General features: G+C 34.4%; 1 protein-coding gene across 10 annotated transcripts in view; it reads right to left on the reverse strand.

The window, feature by feature from the left end:
- The window catches only part of Vezt (vezatin, adherens junctions transmembrane protein), a 78,271-nt gene that overhangs the window by 27,500 nt on the left and 25,064 nt on the right, over positions 1 to 25,707 (reverse strand). For 2 of the 10 annotated variants that reach the window (XR_007347841.1, XM_015482925.2), the window contains 6 exons: positions 21,664 to 21,798; positions 17,604 to 17,693; positions 12,807 to 12,982; positions 11,030 to 11,305; positions 8,135 to 8,272; positions 5,424 to 5,571 (listed from right to left, as the gene is read on the reverse strand). Coding sequence is in view for 8 of the 10 variants with exons in the window: in XM_015482925.2 (XP_015338411.1) it covers positions 5,424 to 5,571; positions 8,135 to 8,272; positions 11,030 to 11,305; positions 12,807 to 12,982; positions 17,604 to 17,693; positions 21,664 to 21,798 (963 nt within the window). In the remaining 2 variants the exon portion in view is untranslated. Of the gene's footprint in view, positions 1 to 5,423; positions 5,572 to 8,134; positions 8,285 to 11,029; positions 11,306 to 12,806; positions 12,983 to 16,524; positions 16,554 to 17,603; positions 17,694 to 21,663; positions 21,799 to 25,707 lie in introns of those variants that run through there. The other 8 variants (XR_007347839.1, XM_048803766.1, XM_015482924.2 and 5 more) reach the window with 7 other exon arrangements.

Here is a 25,707-nt window from a genome sequence, read left to right on the forward strand (position 1 = left end):
AGTAATATTTTACAGTCATTATGACAAAGTTTAACTTCACAGGCCCTGTAAAAAGATTTTCTTTTTGGAAGCTGGAGATTGAATCCAGGGCCTTAAAGTCCTTATTTTCTCATATCTTCCCATATCCATAACTTTCCTGAATTCTTTAATATCCACAAGTACCTGATTAACTGGGTAGCCTATTACATCAGCAGTCAATGTTTAAATATGGGGTGACAGAAAAACTTGTATTCCTAATTAATTCTTAGATGATTTTCAAACTCTTAATATTGGAAAAGCACAATTTTCTATTTAAATGACTATTATAAAAAGGAGACAAACGAGCCAATTCATGCAATGATATTCAGACCCTGTTCTAAAAAATAAATCATATTACCAATTCTTACTGCTGAGTAAAGAAACTGAGTATCAGGTCATCAGCTAAAGTTGAATGTTACTCCTCCAAGCAAGAGGTATTTAGAATCATGAATGAATTCAAAGCCAACAAGCATAGAGTGAAAGCTTTACTCTGAAAGCTGATCTAACTCTTATGATTAGCCAAGAATATCATATATTATTATATATATACCAAATTATGTAGTCATCACACATGGTAACTTATGATCTCAGTATAGTAAGTAACACATATGTGATTTAGTACAGTTCCACCATAGATGAGAGGTGCTGATGAAACACAATATATTTATTAAAAGTGAGTCTTTCTTCATGAATTATTTAACAATTTTTTACACAGAGAAAATACTAGAATTATTACATGTCTTCTTATTTAACTGTTAAAACTATTTGTAGCTTGGTGCAGTGGTGCACACCTGTAATCCCAGCAGCTCGGGAGGCTGAGACAGGAGGATTGCGAGTTCAAAGCCAGCCTCAGCAATGGCGAGGTGCTAAGCAACTCAGTGAGACCCTGACTCTAAATAAAAGTACAAAATGGGGCTGGGGATGTGGTTCAGTGGTTGAGTGCCCCTGAATTCAATCCCTGGTACCAAACAAAAAATAAAAAACAAACTGCATTTGTTCATTCAGAAAATACTTATTGAGCACTACAGTGGGTAAGGCAATGTTTGGGGTACTGACAATACAGCTTCATATGAACAAAAATGAAAAAGAAAATCCCCACCTTGATGAAACTTCATTCAAGTATGGGGTGGAAACAGATAATAATCAACAAGTAAAATATAGTATTTCTTGGTTAATGGAGATATGGAGTAAAATACTGTAGAGAAGGGGAATAGCCAGTGTGTACATGTGTATACATAGATGAGAGAGGAAAGGAAAGGGAAGAAAAGAGAGGAAGGGAGTTGGCCAGGAAGGTATCTATTAGCATCACTTGAAAGAACCAATCCATGACACCATGATGAGGGAAGAGAATTCTAGGGAGCAGGAGGTTCAAGTGCAAATCAGGATGCTCCCTTGGCAGGAGCATCTAAAAGAATAAAGTTGACATAGCAAACTGCTGCTTTTAAAAAGGCTAATTTTTACCTAATTACTGTCATATTATATATTTAATCCAAAAACTCAGAAGCATGTATGTTTTTATCTGTTTATTCTTTGGATAAGGAAGGTGTTCTGAGTAAGAGGATACCCATAATTTATGGGCAACAAGAAAACTTTGATTTAAATCATTTCACAATATGTAGATTCATTTTTAAAATCAGAAAACACAGTACTTTATAGTTTAAAAAAACTAGTTAAGGGCTGGCTGTGGTTGTGGCTCAGTGGTAGAGTGCTTGCTTGGCATGTGTAAGGCAATGGATTCGATCCTCAGCACCATATAAAAATAAACAAAAGTAAAACAAAACCATTGTGTACAACTACAACTAATTTTTTTTTTAATTTAAAAAATCAAGGGGCTGGGGATGGGGCTCAAGTGGTAGCGCACTCACCTAGTATGTGTGAGGCACTGGGTTCAATTCTCAGCACCACATAAAAAATAAAATAAAGATATTATGTCCACCTAAAACTAAAAAAAATAAATTAAAAAAAAAAATAAAACAACAGCAAAAAACTAGTTAAAAAGTTAAAAGAGCTGAATATAGTGGCACCTGACTATAGTATCAAGTACTGGGACAGCTCCTGTACTAGGTATTTTATAGGTTTCTTTCAGAAGGTTGTTTTCCAAACACAGGTGCAACATTCCCTATTGCTAAGCGTTCCTGAGGGAATATATATGAACAATAAAAAGATTAGTTCAAAATGTATTTTCTTTAGAGGGCACAATGAAGATTACAAAGGAAAACTGACTCATTTGTAAACCATCTTTCATTAGGTCTTTTTATAAAACTTCAGTGTTACTCTTTTGAGAAAGAAGTTTCTTTTAAAATTTAATTTATAAAAATCCATTTTAAAATTCCTTATCTAAGTACAGTGGAAACTATAAAAGGTGGAAATACCTACGTTTTGAATATAACAGGAACTTGTAGTAGTTTACAGATATCAAGATAAGGTTTATTCTGGAGCCTGATAGTCCTAACAACTACACAATTATTGAGTTTGATTACAGATGAGCTATTTGTCAAAATAAGGCAAATATAAAAATGCTGTTATAGCCTGATGTGAAAAACAATATGGACAAGAAAAAGGATCCAGTCATAATTGGCATCATTGTAGGGGTAAGATGGGGAGATAAGGCCAGAGAACAGTCTCACATTTTAGAGCAGGTCATATCACCTGCAAGGTAAAAATTCAGCTAACATTAATTGCTTACTCTATGCAAGGTATAACTGGCAAATATTTTATCCTTTGGAGGTAGGCACTGTAATTATTTCATCTTCATAAATGCAGAACCAATGATTTGCTCAAGGCTCCATAAAGAGGCAAGAAAGAACTAGAGAGAAACCTATAAAAGACTAACTCCATGGGACCCACCTTTTCTCTTTGCTGCCTATATTTTAGGTTTGAACATAGTTAGAATTTAGCAAGCTTTTATTTATTTAAATTAGTCAATTTATTTTTTTGGTACTGGGGATTGAACCCAGGAACGCTTTACCACTGAGCTATATTCTCTATATCACTTCTTTTTATTTATTTATTTTTTAAATATTGAAACAGAGTCTCATTAAGTTGCCAAAGCTGGCCTTGAACTTTGCCATCCTTCCACCTCAGCCTATTAAGTTGATGGGTTAACAGGCATGTGCCATGCCCCACCACCCCAACCCATGCTGAGTCCTTCTTAAAGAATACTACTTATTACTATTTTTGAATACCCATTATACGACAAGCCTGCTATAGGTATATTGTTTGTCTTCTCATTTAATCTAACACTCGACAAGGCAGATGTGGCAACTTCCTTTTACAGATAAGTTCAAAGAATAGTTTATTCAAGGTCAAATGATCAGTTAGAATCAGAGCTAATATATAAACTCAGCTCTGCTCAATTTTTTTTTTGCAGGGGGTGAGGAGGGTAGTAGGGATTGAACCCAGAGGTACTTAACATCTTTTTGCATTTTTAAAATTTTTAGACAGAATTTTGCCAAGATGCTTAGGACCTTGCTACATTGCTGAGGCTGGCTTTGAACTTGTGATCCTCAGCCTCCTGAGCTGCTGGGATCAAAGGAGTACACCATGGCACCTGGCTTTAATTTTCTTCTTTAAGAATTTCTCAGATTGTCCTTTGTAAAAACTTTATTTCCTTTGTAGAGTAAAGCATGGTCATGATATTGAATTTGGAAGTGAATGAAATTACCTGAAGTTCTACCACCCCAACAAGTATTATTAATATTTTGATATTTTCTCCTGGTCTTTCTTAATATTTTTTTTTAGGTGTAGATGGACACAACACAATGCCTTTATTTATTTTTTATGTGGTGCTGAGGATCGAACCCAGGTCCCGCCCATGCTACGCGAGCGCTCTACCGCTGAGCCACAATCCCAGCCCTCCTGGTCTTTCTTAAAAAACAGAATTCTGGCCACACTGCTTATATATGTATGTATCCTGATTATTTCACTGGAAACAGATGTTTCTCTAAGACTTTACAAAATCTTCATAAGCAAGTCATAGCTATTACTCAGTCTTTCAATATGTAAATCTAGTCCTTTATTGCTAAGCACTTAGGCAATGCTCCATTTTCCCTATTATATACATAAAGCTTCACTGTATTTAGAATAATTTCCTTAAGAAAATTTTGCAGGGCTGATGATGTGGCTTAACTAGCATGTATAAGGCCCTGGATTCAACACCTAGTAGCACCAAAAAATAAAAATAAGATTTGCATAAGTATAATTATTTTTTTTAAAGAGAGAGAGAGAGAATTTTTTAGTTATTGGCAGACACAACATCTTTGTTTGTATGTGGTGCTGAGGATCGAAACCAGGCCGCACGCATGCCAGGCGAGCATGCTTCCACTTGAGTCACATCCACAGCCCCGCATAAGTATAATTATTGATCTAAAGGATAAAGATAAAGGCTCTCTTTTAAAAAAATTTTTTATTGTATTTGTATTTCTGCTTTGTGAACTGCCAGTTCATTAACCTGACCTGTCTTCTATAAGCTTTGTTTTTGTGTTTGTCTGTTTTTGCAGTGCTGGGGATCAAACCCAGGGATTTATGCATACCAGGCAAGCAACCTACCACTGACCTACACCCTCAGCCCTTTAAGTTTTAGTACTTTAGTACTCTTTATATGGGAAAAATACAAGCCCTTTGTTATAAATCATTGTAATTTTTTGAGCTTCTTGTAATTAAAATATGCAATATTTGGTCAAATTATGTTATGTGCAGGTACAGACATTTAAAAATGAATCCCACTATTAAGTATAATTAAAATGCATCAATTAATAATAAAAAAAAAGAAATAAAATTAATTAGTATTTTAGGTTTGAAGTTTAATTTTTATGCAATCAATCATATCCTTTCATGTGGATTTTACTATATGAAAAATCTTTTCCTTAATATATGAAATATTAAAAAAATCTGAGGGACTTTTTTTCAAGGGAAGATATAGTTGTTGCTTTTTTTCAGTTGTAGATGGATAGCATGCCTTTATTTTATTTGTTTATTTTTATGTGATGCCAAGGCTCGAACCCAGTGCCTCACACATGCTAGACAAGTGCTTTGTCACTGAGCTACAGCCCCATCCCAAGATATAAATCTTAAATGCTTTGTCCATGTTTGTTTAAACAAATGGCTGACCATAAAAATCACTCATACTGGCTTCCTATTAAAGTAATTCACTTATTTCCAGGCTCTAATTTAAGGTATTTCTTATATAAAGAATTTTAAGAATTTTGATACGAAACATAAATTTGATCTGTATGATTCTCTCAGTTTTTAAAAACAGTGTCACAAACATCATTAACATATTTATGATGATGATATTCAGCGAACAAGGAAGGTGAACAAATACACCCATTTATGTTCAGAAAGCACAGGTTTAATCCAAGTGTGTCTGTCTTTTCTTCGATATTTTTCTTATGCAAATGGATTACCTTTAATGCAGGTAGGCTGAAGCCATCTGTAAGGTTATGTGCTTCCTCTTCTGAAATCTGCTCTTCACTAAGACCAAGGCCCAGCTCCTTAAAAGGCACCACACAGATGTAGTTGGTAACATTGTCACTCTCAGAGTTCAGGGGGTAGGTTAAATCAGGTTAAGGCAATCAACAAAGCCTTTTCATTAAACCATAAAAGAAACAGTCAAATTGTTCAAAATTACGTTTACTAGTCTATATTGTGAACTTTTAAAAAAATATATATTTTAAATTGTTGATGGACCTTTACTTTATGTATTAATTTATTTATATGTGGTGCTGAGAATCGAACCCAATGCCTCACACATGCCAGGCAAGTGCTCTACCACTGAGCCACAACCCTAGCCCCGATGTACTGTGAACTTTTGCTGGAGATTTATATCAATTTTTTAGCACTGATTAATCTCAAGACCTACATATTAACAACATTCAGATGTAGGATACTTGTGAATAAAAATTTTAATGTCCAGGGTTGGAGTTGTGGCTCAGTGGTAGAGTGCTCGCCTAGCATGTGTGAGGCACTGGATTCAATCCTCAGCACCACGTTAAAATAAATAAAATAAAGGAAAAAATAAAAGTTTGACTCTTCAAAGGTGCTAAAATGCTAATTTAGTACTTTTTAACATCTGCCTTTTGAAATTGTATTGTAGCTCAGGTCCCCACTATGGTACAGTAAATACTTCTCTTTGTTTCAGTCCATACACAAGACATGATTACTTAAACACTGCATAGACTACTAATGTAAATGGCATTAAACCTTTTCTGGGTTGTCTGACATAGACCGCTGCTGTTTCCTTTGTTTTCTTCCTTATGGACATATATCTATATCAATCAAAAAGTTAGTTTTCCTCTTTGTTGTTGTTTATATACTTACTTATTTATTTTGGTACTGAGGATTGAACCCAGAAGCACTTTACCACTGAGCTACATTCCTAGCACCCCCCAGCCCCTTTTAATTATTTTTTTACACTAAGTTGCTGAGGTTAGCCGTGAACTCATGATCCTTTTGCCTCAATGGCCTGAGACACTGGGATTATAGGTATGCACCACTGTGCCTGGCCATCCATTGTTTTTGAAAGAATTATATCCATAGAATTCTTAATATTGAACCATCCTTGCATTTCTAGCATTTGCCTATTCGGTCATATTGTGATAATATTTTGATTTGATGCTAGGTTATATTTATAAATGCTTTGTTAAATATTCTGTATATCTATTTGTGAGATTAGTGTATAGTTTTTATTCTTTGTGATATATAATGTTTAGATACTGAGATTAAAGTATTTTAATAAATAAATTGATGTGGGGAGCTTTCTAACATTTCCTATGGCTGGATTTTTTTTTAAACTAATAAAATCATCTTGACTTGCTAGTTAAAATTTTTCTTATTCGATTAATTTTTGAATAAGATTCAAAATTCATGAGGTCCAGTGAAAACTATTTTTTTTGTTGTTTTTTAGAGAGAGAGAGAGAGAAAATTTTTAATATTTATTTTTTAGTTTTCGGCGGACACAACATCTTTATTTGTATGTGGTGCTGAGGATCGAACCCGGGCCGCACGCATGCCAGGCAAGTGCGATACCGCTTGAGCCACATCCCCAGCCCATGAAAACTATTTTCTATCCCATCACTTCGTCACCTAGTTTTGCTATCAAAAGTAAAGGCAATCCTTATTGCCGTACCTTATGTATCCTTCCAAGTATTGTATACATACATACATTTAAATATTTGTGTATCTGGAAATATTTAATAATTATAGGACATATACACCTGGACACACAAACACATATTTATTTATCCCTACATATTTACATAGTCCTCTTTATGCATGAATACTATAAATATTGCTTTGAGCACTTTGTTGTTTTTTTTCACTAAATAAAACTTGGAGATCATCTCACACTAAAGTATTAATGGCCAGATCACTATTGTTTTAATAATTGCAAATTTCCCGTTGTTTACATATAACCAGGTAGTCTCTTTAATTATTCATGATTTAATATAGCCACGAAAATTTTCCTAAAACAAAGATCATATACACTTTTATTTTCTGGCAAACAGAAGTAGTTTCCTAATTTAGTAAATTTAAGTGACAGACTTACTGTCATGTAGTCTTTGAGTGCTTCCTATATGCTAGGGACTGTCTGATCACTTTACATGCATTAACTCATTTGACCTGAACAAAGACACAATGAAGAAAATCATGTTATTATTGCCATTTTAAAGATGAGGAGAGTAAAGTACAGGAGATTAAGAAACTGGTCACCTGGGCAGAAACCAAAACAGTGAGAATTTGAATTTAGGCAATCTGATTCTAGTGTCTGCTTTTTGAAAGGGGAAGGATTTCCTGTTGCCAGTTTATTACCATGTTCAGCCATTTTTAAAAATGTCAGACCTAGCAAATCCAGGCTCTTTTGACTTTATTCTGTGGATCTCTGAAGGGAGGGTCTTGATATTTTTTTTTCCCTGTTAAAAATGAGCCACACCAGAGCAGAAGAGCTTTCTTCCTGTTACTGTCATTTCCCTGGAATGCATTTCCAGTTTTAAAATAGAAATGATGATGAAAATTAGCTTCAAAATCACAGTCCAAACCTACTGTTAACTTTTACAGGATGCACCTATAATGGACTTTGAAATAATGTTTATTCTCAAATACAGACAGAAAAGGATATTTTTTCAGCATATATAGGGTAGCTAGCCTTGCTGCTTGAAAGTTGGCTCTTACAGTTCTGTAAACAGCTTTCCGAAGACCGATGAGATGCTGACTGGGATGCTGTCCAGCTTTATTAAATGAGCAAGCAGCACTGACCCTGTCAAGCAAACTTGAAAAGTAAAATGTGATACAACTGTACAGATGTCCTAAAGTTTTTGTTTCCTAAATCCACAATTCTATTAACGTTAGAAAGAATTCCTTTCTCATAATTTTTATTAGAAAATGACTATAAGTATCCCAATTCAGGTGTCATAAATAACCATTTCCCTGACCCATACATGGCCATCAGAAAAAAACACAAGTGAAAAATCAAAATCTCAAAGAGTAAAGGTTTCCTATGATATGGGGAAACCATCAGTTGTGATAGAATAGAAATATAAGAATATTTATGTAAGAATTTGCATATTTTTTCCATAAAGATACTCTACCTTCTAAAATACACTAAAGTGGAACTACTTTACAGTTTTCAGAACCCATATCCACAAGATATATGAAGGATTTTAATTATCAACAGATTTACATTCTTAATATACATTTACATATATTCAATTAATCATATATTTGGTTACTTGTACAGAACAATCAAATACTATATAGAAATAACATTCTGTACATTCATAAAAGTAGGGTAAAATTACTTACCCACCTGCTGCCACTGGCACTTACCTACTCAAAATGAAGTAGGGGGCGCAGAAAGATAACAGGACCAGTGGCCAACAGGGGAATGCAAGTAGAAAGGTAAAGTAAGGGTTACTATGTGGTAGGAGAGCTACTCTCAAAATCGTTCAAAAGGAGCACATTTTATGTCACTTTCCTTAAGATTAATGGAAAGTATCTATTTGCAATTATTTATGTGTTGTTTTATGACTGTTAAGTATGCAGGATTAAATATTACAGTTATTAGATAATAACAAATATCAATATTTGTAAATTTTCTATAACATAACCATAAACTTATTTTTAAAACCCTAACTCAGAACTTTAAAAATGTTAAAACAAATTAAAATATATGGACAATGACTGATACTCTCATTCTTTTTTAAAAAAAAAAGATGGACAGCATGCCTTTATTTATTTTTATGTGGTGCTGAGGATCGAACCCAGTGCTTCACATGTGCTAGGCAAGTGCTCTGCCACTGAGCTACAGCCCCAGCTCCAACAGGCTTATTCTCAAGGCAAAGAAGGGTTAAATTATTTTCTAGAGAGGACAAATTGAGACAGAAACAAAATAGCACGCGTAATTTCAACATATGGAACTATTGTTTGTGTTCCAATTTACTAAACCAGTTTTACAAAGTAAAAATATTTGTAAAAAATTATGATTCACGATTTATTATTTCTCATTTTTTCAGTGTATTGTCTAGTTAGACGGAGATAAATGAAACACAATTTCTTCCAATATTTTTTTCTGCCTATTTGCCATCTGAACAGTAGAAAAGCATCATCTAAAGGTAAATTGTGTCTAACTGGCCCACATTACCTTTTCATGCCAATTCCATATATATAGGTAAAAACCTGAAAGTGACAAAGGCACAGAATCCTCTACACATGCCTAAACATTAGATAGGCACACAGCCATTCAGCTTAATCAGTCAGGCCTTTCAATAAAATGCTGTGTAAGTCAAGAATGAAAAGGAGATATTACTTATTTTAAGTGTGATTTTTAATTTTTAAAATTTGACAAACAACATAAAATCGTTATCTTCTACCAGTAAGAAGCAGACCTAACCTAGTGGAAGGAAAATATCCATAGATACTGAGCACTTTTATTTTGAGTTGAGCAGAGGAATAATATGAACACTCAGAACTGTTGTGTAGAACACAACAGAGTAAAGAACATTATAACTACTGCAGCTTCTTCCTCTTCTTTGTTCCATAATGTTCCAGATACAGCTTTTCTGTCAAGATTGTTTAAGTACTATTCTAGAGCAGAGTGAAGAATTTAAGACACCAGAGGTTTTTCACTTCTGATTTTCACAATTTCCCAGATACAACTAAAAGTAATGGTTATTCTTTATTATATACTTCCTCCCACATACAGACTGAAATTGTTAAATAAGTAATATAAATTACTAAATATACTATAGTCCAGCCACCATTTGTGAGCATTCAGTAGGCAACAACTTACTGGAAATAAGTTAGAAGTCAGATGGAATGGATTTGGATATGTGCTCTATCACTTACCATACAACTTGCCTTTAGTTGTATGTAAAAGTGATTAGCATAGTATATGGAACATAGTTGGTGCTCATTTAACTTTTTTTTAATGAAAAAAATAAGTAGCAACTATGGCAGTAGCTTAAACACTTATGGCTGAACTGGTGAATATTTCGTTGTCAATGAGAATACGAAACATCACTATTTGCATGATATTCTGAAAGTATCTGTGCTATAATACCACCAATGTTTACCTAAAGAATATTACTAACACAGATTAAGACTTCAAAATTAATCCATGTCAGATACATCTATCACTTAAACTGGAGAAAGATGATATTTAAAAGAGAATAAAGGGAACAGACATGTATGGGGTACCGATTGCATGCTAGGTTCAGTGTCAGGCAGTCTTTTTATATTATCTCATACAAATAAATACATGGTAATAGATAAAATAATCATGATCCTCGAAGTACTATGGTTTCTCAAAGGAGGTAAGTAGAATCATACTACATGTTAAATCTAGCATATAATGTCTTTAACCCTTCATTTTACAGTTAATAGACTTTAAGTAGGGCTGACAGGTAACATGCTCTTTTCCAGTAAATTCAAGAGATAAATGAAAATAGATAATAGTTTCCTTAAACTATGTAGTGAAAAACAATAATTTTTAAAATGAAACGAAAAATGAACTCACAGTGTAAATCCTCTGGAAATGACTTCAGTTTCTTGAATGAGACGTAAAGCTTTTCTCACAAGATTAGTAAATGCTCGGCTATTTGCTGCCATATCTTCCAGACGGACACTGTATTTTTTTAGGGTCATATGTAGTTTGGCTGTCCTCCATAATCTCAATGCTCGTATGATTAAATAAAGAAATAGAACCACTCCCCATACCATCCAAGAAGATACAATCCACCAAGTAGGAAGCATAATCAGCAAACTAATGAAGGCAAATAGCATTGAGACATCCCTAGGAACAGAGAAACCAAGAGAAGGATATCCATTAGACAAGAAAAAGAAAGATAAGTCAACTGGTAAAAACAACAGTAAATTTAGGTGTACTAAAATTGATAAATTCTTTGTGAAACAAGACTTTGAAAATATGACATTTAATAAGATAATATGAAATAGTTGTAATTTTTTTGTGTGTGTGGTTCTAGGGATTGAACCCAGGGGTGCTCTACCACCAAGCTACATTCTTAGTTCTTTTTATTTTGAGGCAGGGTCTCCCTAAATTGTCCAGGCTGGCCTTGAACTTGCGATCCCTCTGCCTCAGGCTCCTAAATAGCTGGGATTACAGGTTTGTGGCACCTTACCCAGAAAATTCTTCTACTTTTGAAGGAAAAGATGCTTACTTCCTCATGATGATATTTGGTTGACTGCAGATTTGAAAAGTATCATACTTCACTATCTGAAGCATCTGTCAGTGTGACAGGAAAGACATTTAGAAGACTGAGGCCAAAGAATGTAACTGCCTAATATAACTGGAACAGTGATTTAGTGCATTCCTTGATTCATTCCTCCCTTCTCTGTCAAATTTAATAAATGCTAATAGGAGGACATCAGCAACTTTTTATATATAATATCATTTCACCATTCTTCTTCTTATTTAAAAAAATATGACTTTTGCATTAGATGCAGGCACTTCAAGTGATTGAAAAATTTCAGGATAATGCTTATCTGTTTGTTTTTGAGACAAGGTCTTGCTACATTATCTAGGCTGGCCCCTAACTTGTGAATTCCAGTGACCCCCTGCCTTAGCCTCCTCAGTAAGTTTTAGAATAGTTTAAATAATTAAATTATGTTCCTTATGATCTCTTCTCAACCACAGTAGCAATAATTGACTGTTATGTCTTATTCTATCCTTAGTGTCTCTATAATGTGGTTATTATACTATATTTTATAAAGAACTATAAAGAATTGACTAGGTTTGTAAGCACACATGTACGTAGATGTCTGGGTAAGAGAGGTTTCTTTTGCTACATTTATACTTTTTTTTTTTTTTTGTACTGAGGATTGAACTTGGGGACGCTTAACCACTGAGCAACATCTCCAGCCCTTTTTTGTATTTTATTTAGAGACAGGGTATCAATGAGTTGGTTAGGCTCTAAGTTGCTGAGGCTTCCTTTGAACTCACAATCCTCCTATCTCAGCCTCCTGAGCCGCTAGGATTACAGGCGTGCACCACCACACCTGGCTTATATTTATTCTTCTTTGTTGAGCTGCTAAGCACAAAACTAATTTTACGGAGTTGGAAGTATATGATAATCAAATCATATGTTTTTCCGGCTTTACTTTAAATAGCAGTTACTTCAGAGAAACATTTTTTAACCTCTAGCATATCATTACATTCATTGTAATGCTAAATGTATAGGATGTTTATAATGCCTTTACAATGGAAAGCATGATGACATTTCCTCTGTGATACTCTATATGTAAGCAGTCAAAGATAGATGTTTTCTGGACAGTACCAAATATTAGGGGTTGCCAGGGAGCAGAGTGTTGGAAGGTGTCCATTTTCCTGTTGTTGAGGTTGCCCTGCAGACAGGATACTGGGATCAAGTAGCTCAATTAGTTCTACATCCTCTTGTAACAGGACTTCCTGTTGCAGGATGGTATGCAGTAAGTCGAGTCGGAATCCAGTATCCTTGCCATTAAAATGCCAGAAGAAAAGAATTAATACATACGTGCCATTGTATTAAGTGCTAAGCTTCTAATGTATTATAAACTTTGGGAGGTGTTCATTTTCAGTACAGACCCCCAAAAGAAACATCAGTCCAATCTATCTTAAGTATGATAGATGGGGTTTTATTTTCACTATATATGTGAAACAATAAAAATTGAGATCAACATTAAGATATTAGATATGAAATATAAATTTTAAATAATGAGATATAAAGTAATTACAGATTAATAACACTGTCTACTCAAGCCTACTTAAATTGTTGGGAGGCAATATGGTGAATACAATATAAAAGATGCTGACCCTGAATACTGTAATGATAAAGCCATATCTAAGAATTACATCAACAGGATCAAGGCCTTCTAAAAATGGACATTCAATTATTTAAAAGTACATCATTAGGTATGTAATGTAAAACATTAACATTTCCATAGCACTTTATAGTTTACAAAATGCCTTCACATATACCAGTTCATTTATTCCTTACTCTCTTCCTTCTATCCATATGTCAAGGAATATCTTCTTTAAGCAAGGTATCATGCTTGACACCGAAGACACAAAAAATGGACAAGACATACAAATCTTATCTTTTATTTTTATTTTTTTGCAGTATTAGGGGACTGAACCTAGATCCTTGTGATACTAGGCAAGCACTCTACCAATGAGCTCACACTTGGCCTACCAGTCTCTACTCTTACTAAGGAGTTCCTAATAGTTTAATGGACAGAACCAAAAATTAAACAGTTAAGATATAATGTGTAAAGAAGTGTGATGAGGTATAACTAGGAAACTAAGAAAATGACCAGAAGAACCAAATTTAAAGTCAGCCAAAGTTAAAGAAGTAAAACCTGACATAGTCTTAAAGGATAAATAAGAATTATCAGATCAAAGAGTTGGAAGAGTGGGACAGTCAGGATAGAAGCTCTTCTAATTTGGGAGAGCAGAATTTATATGATATGTGCAGAATGCACATTGCACATGGTAGAGAGGTAACAGAAGAGGTAGCAGTGTTAGGGCAGTCAGGTTAATTTTCACAGTAACCCTGTGATGTACATAATCATCCTCTTCTCCATTTTATAGAGAAGAAAACAAAAGTCAAAAGAGATGAAGTTACTTTCCAGAATTCTGATTTCAAATTCTTTTTTTTTTTTTTCTGATTTCAAATTCTGATAGATTTTTTTAAGTTTAATTTTAAGTGATACATAAGAACACAAAAATTGTACATATTAATGGAGTACCATGTAATGTTTCAATACTCAGATACATGGTGTAATGTTTAAATCTGGTTAAACATATCTTTCTCCCCACTTATCATTTCTTTATGGTGAAAACTTACAAAGTCCTTTCTTATAGTTTTTTGAAATGTACAGTACATTATGGATATCTGTAGTAACCTTATTGTGCAATAGCACATGAGAAATTATTACTCCTATCTAAATATAACTTAGTAACCACTGACCAACCTTTCCCCATCCCCTGTATCTTCCGTAGTCTTTGATAGTTAATTCTGCTTTTCTGCAGTTAGCCTCACCAGAAAATTTTATGTTTTGTTTTGTATTAAATTTAGTAACAGAGTGATTTTGTTATATTATCAAAATAAAAATAATTTTTAAATGAACAAGGCCTTTTATAATAAAAATAAAACCAATTAGGTCTTAGGTTTGAGGGCAGTCCTTTGCTTTTCCTTTGTTTAAACATCATTCCCTAGCATCACACTCAACTGCAAAACTAGAATACTCTGCCTTCTCAAATCAATATGCTTAGAGGCAATATTAATAGCTTTGGGAATATCTGATTAAAGAATATGTAACACACCAACAACCTAAAATAATAGTGAACTTGAAAGGAACCAAGACACTTCAAATAACTAAAGCAGTGTTATTTTAGGGATTTGATTGCTCCTACAGAGAAAAAACTTGAGCTATATTCTGATAACAATGGCTATTTAAGTGGAATAAGATTAAATTAATAAGTTTCTTCAGGATAAATTATAAAATTATATATTACTATTTATAAAAATAATTAACTATAGAAAATATACTGTACTACAGCAATCAAACTATTAGGAAAATAGTCACATGCCATATTAAGAAACATCTCACAACAGCCTTATTTAAACTGAGAAGTCCAGGTTCAAATCAAACAAAGGAAGAAATTAAAAGGTACAAATTCCGAATGACTTACATATCAGAAGGTGGGAGCCCTGTGCTGTTGGAAGGTGCACTATATAAAATGGCTCATTCTCAACAAGTTTGAGTATCAAAACTTGGAACCTAGGCTTATATCTTGGGCTCACAACTTAAGCAAGTTAATAGCTTCTCTGTGCTAGTTTTCTCATCTGTAAAATGGGGGATAATAAAAGTACTACTTTATAGGGCTGTGCAGAATAAGTTGATATCTATAAAATAATAAGAACAGTTTCTGGCACACAGTAAGTTCTAAGTGTTAGCTGTTAGTGTTGTTAGTACATATGAAATAATTCAAAGACAAGAAAAGCATGCATTGAACATAATACAATGCAAAAACTTATAGAACATAAATATAGATAATTATTACTAGGTTGATGAATAAATAAGAGATCCAATGGAATGAAGTTTGTGGGGGGGGGGGGGAAACTTGAGAAAAAGCTAGGATTGCTTACTGAACAGATTCCAAGAGATCAAGAGAAAAATGGAAAAGAGTTCCACCACAGTATAAGAGCACATACACAGGCATACAGAATACAAAATTAAAGAAAAGGAAGGTGGATAAAGTTGGAAAGGTTGGTTAATACTAAATGATGCAGACTCTTTGGTGCTGAAGTGAGCAATTTGGATTGATTTGATGGATAATGGAAATCTCAGGATCTACACAGGAAAGTAGCATGAGAAAGTAACTTAGGATGATTTCTGCTTGGATGAAATGAAAAGGATATGAGAAGACACATTAAAGAATAAAGAGATTTCTAATTTTTTCTTCTGCATCAATGATCTTACACAGTTTTCTATATTATAATGCTATTTCATAAAGCTGATAGGATCAAATGAGATACATGTGTGAAAGCATTTCATAGGTCAAAAAATGCTTAAAAAGTACTACTAACACTACCATCATAATTGCTATAAAAGAATCTCTTTTTGTTTCAATCTTTTGGCACTATAAACATAAACAGTAAAATATTCAACTATCAGAAAAATTGCCAGTATTTTTATTTAAAAAAAGAGGGTCTGCTTCAACGTCTGTATAATTAATAACATATTAAATATATCACAACCAAGCGGGTAAAGTCAAACAATCACATGACAGAAGCCAGTGGTCAATTCCTTTAGTCAACTCCTTCTTTGGTTATGTATTCCCATAATTCTCCATAATACAGGCACAAAAGGGATGCATACAGAGGCTGCCTGCCACTTTATAGAGAAACATGACATGAAACATGTGGCCACTGACAATGAACCAAAGAACAAAAGACCAGGCCAATGCAAACAATGAATAAACTACAGAAAAACATATGTGGATCCATATACCTCACCACAGTCCTAGTATCACTGAAGAATGAGATGGCTCCACCTGGGTAAAGATGATATTCTACGTAGATGATAAGACACTTCCTTGACCTTCTCAATACACCTTCTACAAAGATGAAACCCTGAACAGAGAACTTGATAATCTGGATTGCTAAAAACATAATTTTAGTCAAAAAATAATAATACTCAAGCTAGAAAGGTAGTAGTTTTGAGTGGAAAGAGCAAAAGTTTTGAAACCAAGAGACTTGGGTTCAGATTCTGGCTCTATCATGTTCTGTAGCTAAATATTCTTGGGCAATTCACTTAATCGTATTAAACCAAACTAGGTGGTCTGAATCTAGGCTTTTCACTGGCAAACTATATTCAACCTTATAGTGTGTTTGGAGTAGCGAATCAAAATGTGAAAGCACTTTGTAAACAATCTCTTTACAGATGTTAATTTACAAGAATGACAATTCTTAGAGTCACAGGCCTGCAGAGGATCCTGAAACCTGCTCATTCATAACTTGGTTACTCCTTTTGGGAGCCATGAGAACTTTATAATTTGAATGTTTTAGCTATACTTCCTGGATTTTATATTGTTAGATTGTAAGAAGGTCATGAGTCAAGCAATAGATATATTAATTACAGCCTAGTCTAATGAAAAAAAAATTTAAAATAGAAAGAAAACCTCACAGGAATCACAAAGACCCTCAGTGTTGACTGACCATTTCAAATGTCTGTGAAATTCTGTGATTCACCAGTCCCCCAAGACTAAACTGATCACACTAATAGATGAATTCTCTTCCCTCCTGAGAGGAACACTTGTCAATGAAGCAAGATGGTAGCACTAATTTATAAGTCTAAAAAACAAGGTTCCAATAACTACCAGAATATTCCATTCTAAGTTGTTACTAACCTCTTAAAAGAGCTATGAACAATAAGCTATGAATTAAAAGGTCCCCAGTTGTTGCAGAATTCCTAATTAAAAAAAAGAAAAATCACTGCCAAAATCAGTAGCAAAATACATTCGGATTTATCATTTGCCTAATAAACTGAAGCCCTGTAAGATGACAAAAAGAAGTAAAGTGAATACTCACCAATTTGTGAAGTAAGTCATCTTTCTTATTGCACTGAGGAAAAAAAATCCAACTTTTGATGGTTTCAGCCACTTTTAACAGGATGCCTTGCTGAAGGAGATGAATGACATTACATAGGATCATTAATTAAATACAACCAAAAAGTAAAAAAACCTCTAAATACCTTACCTCTAGTTAATCAGAATTTTTATCAGAAAAATTGTCCAGGTTATACATCTTGTCAATGTTGCAGTCTCCTCATTAATTCCAAAATTTGGTTGTACAATAGAATCACCTAGAGCTTTTAATTAGAAATATTTTTCTGAGCCTCCAAACTAAGAAAAGTTTGATTCAATAGGTTTGGAATGAGGCCTAGAAATCTGTTTCTTCAAAAGCAGCCAAAAGACATTCTAATGTAATCCATTTGTCTTGGGAACACTATATACTATCTATGTCAATGTGACGATGGTATTTATTTCAGAATGAAATCCTAGGGCATGCCAAGTTCTCAAATATTAAGATTATTTCATTTCATAATATTAAGGCAGAAAGATGTTTTAATCATTTTAGAAAAACTGTCACATACTGAAATAAAAGATTTATTATTGAATCAACCCAAAATACAATTTACCTTAATAGCCCATTTCTGAGCATGCCAGAAAAAGGAGGTTATATTCATTACATGATGGAATTTATATTAAGTGATAACAATACCCAGGTACTGCAAAGGGTCATAGGAATTAAAAATAAATACACATAACTGCTGTTTTCAGGAACTTAGTATAGAAGAGACAATAGAAATAATTATATACCAATGCAAAGTCTAGAATAAAGTATGGGAGGAGAGGAGGTCAAAAGAGCAGCTAATACTGGAGCTAAGCCCTATCAGAGGAGCAGGAATTCAACAAAGGTAGGAGGACATTCCAGGGAAGGGAAGAGGATGAGCAAAGGAGAGAGGCTAAGGAAGCACAGACCATGGGAATGGTAGCATAGCCCAGGACAGTTATCATTATGGGAAGAAGGGATTATTCAGGAAGTTAAAAGGTATATGGATTCCATAAAAACTTACTATTTTTATGTGTCAATTAAAGAAAAAAAAAAAAAAAGGTAAGGCAGAGGGTATAGTTAAATGGTAGAGTGTATGCTTAGAATAAGGGAGGCCCTGGGTCTAATCCCTAGCATGGGGGTTGGTGGGGGAGTATAATGAAAGGCATGGTATGATCTTAGATAACATCATAGTTTAGACATTATCTGATAGGTTATGAGGGGCCCCCAAAGGTTTTTAATGCAAGAAAACAAAACAATAAATCAGCATTTTACAAAAATAATTGGCAATGGTGTAAAGGCTGTAATGGCAAGTAATGTCTGCAGAATGACTAGGAGGATTATTTAATAAGTCATATAAATAATGATAAAGGCTTCAGCAAGGTATTGAATGTAAACATAGTAATACATAGAGTTAGATTTAAGATACATAGAAGCTGACCTGATATATCACTTAGTTACCAAAGCAACACAGGAGTGATAGGAAATGATGAGATAACTGAGAGAGGGTAGTAATTTGGGAATATAGAAAGACTATGTTTTTTGTTTGTTTTGGGGGTGACTGAGAAAAGAAGTCCTGTTTGGGGCATACTGAATCTGTGCTTACTGGAACACATGCAGGTGAAAATGTCTAGTAAGCATCTGGAACTCATAAAAGCCTGGAGAATGTATATAACCAATCAATGAAGGCAAGAGAGTAGATAAGATTACCCAGAGAAGAAAGACCAAGGAGAGAAGAGGCCTTATGCTAAAATCTTATGAAAGAGCTGGGAATGGTGGGTGTACGCCTATAATCGGGAAGCAGAGGTAGGAGGATTGGAAGTCGGAGAGATTGCAAGTTGGAGGCCAGTCTGGGCAACTTAGTGAGGACCTGTCTTAAAATAAAAAGTAAAAAGGGCTGGGAATGTAGCTTAGTGGTAGAATACCCCTGGGATCAATCCCCAGGACTGTAAAGAAACAAAACCAACCAAACAAAAAAACCTTATGAAAGGAACATTTAAGAACCACCACAGAGCTGGGGTTGTAGCTCAGTGGTAGAGTGCTTGCCTAGCATGTGAGGCACTGGGTTTGATTCTCAGCACCACATATAAATAAATAAAGTCCATTGACAACTAAAAAAAATATTAAAAAAAAAGAACAACCACAGGAAAGAAAATGAGAAAAAAAAAAAAAGGTTGAATATTCATGATACAAATACTAGAAGAGACTATACAATAAATACTTATCATTAACATGAAAAAAGAGAAGGCAATTAATAATGCTAATGACTGCTTCATTAAGAACATATATTATACAAAAACACTGTTTGCAAAGAAAAATAATTGATAGTTCACTCCCTGAACAGAAATTTGGGCACAATTCTAAAAATACATTCCCTGAGAATGAACTGAATAATTCAATAAATGCTTCTAAATTTTAGCTGTCCCAGATTCAGGGGGAAAATTCATTTGGGGAAGATATAGCTCATACAGTAAAAAAAAAGTTGCTTAGAGATGTACAATAGGAAGACTAAATGAAATTTCTAGACATGGTAAGTTTTAAAAATGTCCTCTGGCTGCGTTTTTTTTTTTTTTTTTTTTCACCTCAATTACTGAGAGAATTCAATTATAAGCTCTTTATCTGATTTATTTATAAACATTTCTATAAATAAAAATCCTTATCATAAATGACAAGCATTAATATCTACAAAACCTGAATTTATGCCAAAAACCACTTCCAAAACTAGAAGCCAATTCCCATCCCTGCCCAAAGATTATCCCTTAGCTATTCTTTGTCTGCTGATGCTAAGTAATCTCAAATACAAGTGCTAATCTAAAAATAGCCTATCAGACCTAACTTTAGGTTTTGTTTTTCAAACCCTTTCCCAAGAAAGAAAAGGGCAAGAAGGAGTAAATTGTGACCCATGTGAGAATTAATTCCCCTAACTCCCATTTCTAGGTATTAGATAAAAACATTTCTTTAGCGTTTAGTTTGTTATTGCAAAGGGGCCAGCTTGGTTACCTGGCATTTTATGTTTTACTAACAGGATCAGGAAAATATTCCTGTCAATTTATTCTCTATCTCCTTATCACAAAGGAGTAAATGACTAATTGGAAACTTGAATATCTCTTCATAACAGTAACTGAGTCTTGTAATAAAACATGGATTAAACTAGAAGGATTAAGGAATGAGGTAATCTGGCTAATTTTTTTCTAAATCCTTTGAATAAAACTGAAATGTACTAAATATTTTCATATTTCAGTAAATATAGCTAATAAAATATAAGGAATTTTGTAGATGCATCTTCCAAGACATAATTAATGGAGATTCTTCTAGTATCTCAGCTTCACAATGTTGTATATCACTTACATGAGCAATTTACTGTATAGATGAAAAACAACCCTCTAAATATAAAGGCATCAGAAATTGAGGTAAACATACCCATTTTTTTTCATATACCCTTGAAACTGTGTTTCAAAAACTTCAATTTGCGTTCTTATAGTTTGTATTCTTTTAAAAAAAGATTTAGAGGGGATAATTCCATTAAGTAGAGGATTCCTATTAGTTCGGTTCTAACTAAAGTTTTAGTATATTTTTCTGAATCCTTTTGGATAACTTAAATATTAAAGAAATAATATATGGAGGGGCTTAGGAGATGGTTTTGTTTTTTATTATAGGAGGCAAAAGTATTTAGTAAGATAATAAAAAAAAAACCATAAAAATATGAGCATGCTTGGCTGACATGCTGCTCAGTGACAACAGTCCTTGCCTAGTGGGTAGAAGGCCCTGGGTTATTTAAGTTCCTAGCAGCCCCCCTCCCCCCACACACAAATGAATATGTTCTCAACAGATGTGGTGGTGCATATCTATAATCTCAGGAACTCAGGAGGCTGAGGCAGGAGGATTCCAAGTTTGAGGCCAGCCACAGCAACTTAGCAAGGCTCTGTCTCAAAATTAAAAAATTAAAAGGGCTGGGATATGGCTCAGTGGTTAAGCACCCCTGCATTCAGTATCCATACCAAAAAAAGAAAGAATGAATATCAGTGTGCTCTCTTACTTTCGGTAGGACTTTCATAGGAGGCTTTTGTTGTCCCTCTGTGGTAGCACATTTTTCGGTTTTTGGTGACAAAGAAGAACATATTTCAAAATCTGTGTGTCCCAAATCCTGTAAGTACTGGTAAAGTGGAGAATTCTGAAAGAGACATATAAAATAAAGCAAATTTCAAGATCCTTATTTTTTTCGAAAGTTTAAGATGCCAAATTCAACATCAAACTTCACTGTCATGACTAGTATGTCCAAAGTCTTTAAGACTTCTGTGATAATTGAATGCTGCAATCAATGTGATTTAATACCAATAAATCAACAAGCATTTAACAGAGAGACCCAAAAAAGGAAAAACTCTAAATAAAACACACAGAATATTTTGGGCAAGTACCAGCAAGCAAAACTGAATTTAGGAATATAAATAGATTGGTTAAGCAGTATCTTTGTCCCAAATTTTTGTATTCTTAAAGTAGACTGCTTCAAAATAGCCAATGCTGGTTAAAATTCCTAAGAGGACCTACAGTGAAACATGGTAATTACTTTAAGCCAAAAAATGTTAAGCAATGATTGTATTGTATTAATTTACAATTTTATCATAACATCATCTTCATTACTTTGTTTAGCACAAGTATGTATTATCTATCATATGCTTGGCACTACAAATAAAACTCTTTGAAAGAATTACTGTAGGTAAACTATAAATCACATATGAGTAATGGCAAACCAGAGAGTAATACATGCATTTGAACACAGTAATTAAAAACCCAAACTCTGGAGGCAAACTATAGGTTCAAATCCCAATTTTGCCTTTTACTAGCTAAGTAACCTATGGTAATTTACAATCCTCTGTGCTTCAGTTATGCCATCTAAGGGACAGCAATCTGAGATTCACTTGCACCATGGCAGACTACAGATGCCTCAAGAGATGAGGCAAAGAGGTTTTTAAGGGCAAAAAGGAAAATTCCATTTAAGGTATTTTGAAACAGAGACCCCTGGTTTACAAGGGGCTTATTGCAGGAGGTAGCACTGTTCATTGGTGGTACAGGCTCTTGCTAGCAGAGGGTCTTTACAGAAGTGGCTTAACTGGAAAATTCTGGTTTAGTATATTTCCATTCCTTTTTGGCAGTTCCTGTTTCGGGCTCACATGAGTGAAGGTTCTCCCTTCTTTGCCTCTGGACTCTGTTTTATTAGGGTTGAAATAAGTGAATCTATTTTGGTGCTGACAACTTTCACACAGCTAACAAATCTCAAGTATTTACTTGCATCATCTCAGTTGTAGTTCACAACAAAGTTGAAAGGATTTTATTATTGTCATCATTATAATTATTATTGCTATTCCCATTTAGTACATGTAGAAACAGATTCTGGATGAAAGCAGAAGAGTTGGGATTGACTACTAAATCTGTCTCCAAAGCCAATGCTCTGAAATATTATACTAAGCTCAAAGAAGAAATAATTCTTCATTTGTCCAGTAAGGAAGATACTAAAGAAGCTTATAGTTTAGTACAGAGAAACCAAGCAAATTAACAATAACAGGAACATAATGGATGCTATGAAAACAAAGGAGCCACAGCTAAATTAGACTTTTAGGGACTATATTGTTGAATTCAGAATAAGAGAGAGTAGAAATCTGCTGGGCCCCAATTTGAAAGAACAGAAATTTGAGCCAATTGCCTTTCTTTTAATCTATGTCTAATCTCTTTTAAGAAATGTATTTTTAAAACTATGAGGAAGATGTGTTTCTTATACCTCTACTAGATTTAAAAATCTCTGGTGGCATAAACAGTTAATCTTTGTATCACCTCAATGTATACTTGAATATTGCCTTGAATTATTCAATGTGTTTTCTTTTTTTTTTATTTTTTTATTGGTTGTTCAAAACATTACAAAGCTCATGATATATCATCTTTCATACATTTGACTCAATTGGGTTATGAACTCCCATTTTTACCCCAAATACAAATTGCAGAATCACATCGGTTACACACTCACATTTTTACATAATGGCATATTAGTGACTGTTGTATTCTGCTACCTTTCCTTTCCCCTACTATCCCCCCTCCCCTCCCTCAATGTGTGTTTTCAAGTTGAACTGTGAACCCCAACCTGCTCTGCCCTTCAGGGTGGCAAAAGAACAAGAACACTAGCCCATTTGTCTGGACTGACCTTTTGAAAAGTTTACATACTTTATTTATTTATTTTTTATTTTTTATTTTTTTTTTTATATCTATTTTTTTTTTTTAATTCTCGGCGGACACAACATCTTTGTTTGTATGTGGTGCTGAGGATCGAACCCGGGCCGCACGCATGCCAGGCGAGCGCGCTACCGCTTGAGCCACATCCCCAGCCCCAAGTTTACATACTTTAAAAACAAAACAAAACACTTGTTTTTAAGGCAGTAGAACTCTTTCTTCACTTGAATTCCCATGGGGAAGAACAATAAATAACATTGATCAAAGCAGAGTTTCTTTAAGTCAGGGGCAGCAAACCTTTGCTATAAAAGGCCAGACAGTGAATCTGTTAGACTTTGCAGACCACATGGTTTCTGTCCCAACAATCAACCCTGCTGCTGAAGTGTGAAAACAGAGACAATACATAAACCCATGTACAGTTATATCCCAATAAAACTTTATTTCCACACAATGAAATCTGAAATTTATGTAATTTTCATGTTTTACAGAATATAAGTATTTTGATATTTTCTCCAACAATTTAAATAAAGAAAAGGTGGCCAGGGAGGATGGGCCTATGGCTATAATCCCAGATAATCAGGAGACTGAGGCAGGATGATTGAAAGTTTGAGGCCAGCCTAGGCAAGTTAGTCTCAAATTAAAATTTAAAAAAATGGGGATATAGTGAAGTGGTAAAGCACTTGCCTAGCATGCCAGGAGCCTGGGTTGGATTTTCAGTACTGAAAAATAAACAAACAAACAAACAAAAAAAGTAAAATCATTGTTCACCAGCCATTTAAAAATTGGGGTGGGAGAATCTGGCCCCAAAACTTTATTTACTGATTCCTATTCTATAAAGATTCAATAGAAATCAGGAGGCATACTCTTTATCTATTTTTTTAAAATGTGGTGCTAAGGGTCGAACCCAGTGCCTCATGTGTGCTGAGCAAGTGCTCTACCACTGAGCTATAACTCCAGACACAGGAGGCACACTCTTAAATGTTTTTTGAGAAGAGGCTTGGAGGGTGGGGGGTGGAAGCAAATTTCTTTTTATTCAGATTATAATGCTCCTTTTACTGCACATATAGCAGATGCTCCCTTAGCACTAACCCCTCCTTTTCTAGTTACGTCATTGCTCAAAAAAGAACAAAATGGGATATCTGTAGCACAGATTTAAAAAAATAAATAAATAAATAAAAAAGAAACAATGAACACTTTGTTTTCTAGATATGTTCTTCATATATGTTAAACATATACTTTCTGTTTGCTTTACCATAATCTAGAACACTTGCCTAACTCACAAAACAAAAGCATTAATAGATCATCTTCTAACCATAAATAATGTCCAACAGAGTCCTGTGATACAGCCTTTCTCCCTGTTTTAGTCAGCTTTTTCACTGCTGTGACTAAAGGACCTGACCAGAACAACGGTAGGGGAGGAAGTTCATTTGAGGGCTCACAGTTTCAGAGGTCTTAGTCCATAGGCGGCCAGCTCCATTATTTGGGGCTCAAAGTGAGGCAGAACATCAAGGCAGAAGAGTATGGCAGAGGGCAGCAGCTCACATGATGATCAGGAAGCAAAGAGAGAGACTCCACTCTCCAGATACAAAATACATATCCCATAGCCACGCCTCCAATGCCCCACTCCTCCAGTCACACCCCACCATCCTTTAGTTACCACTCAATTAATCCCACTGGGTGATTAACTCATGGATTGAGTTAAGGTTCTTGTAATACAATCATCTCTTCTGAACCCTCTTGCATTGTCTCACACGTGAGCTTTTGGGGGACACTTCATAACAAAACCATAACACTCCCAGTAGCTTATTCTGCTTTTTCTCCAAACATAAAAATGAACCTGGTTTGGGGCCATAGCTCAGTTGAT

This window comes from Marmota marmota, unplaced genomic scaffold (assembly GCF_001458135.2).
Source record: "Marmota marmota marmota unplaced genomic scaffold, marMar, whole genome shotgun sequence".
Lineage (NCBI taxonomy): Eukaryota > Metazoa > Chordata > Mammalia > Rodentia > Sciuridae > Marmota > Marmota marmota.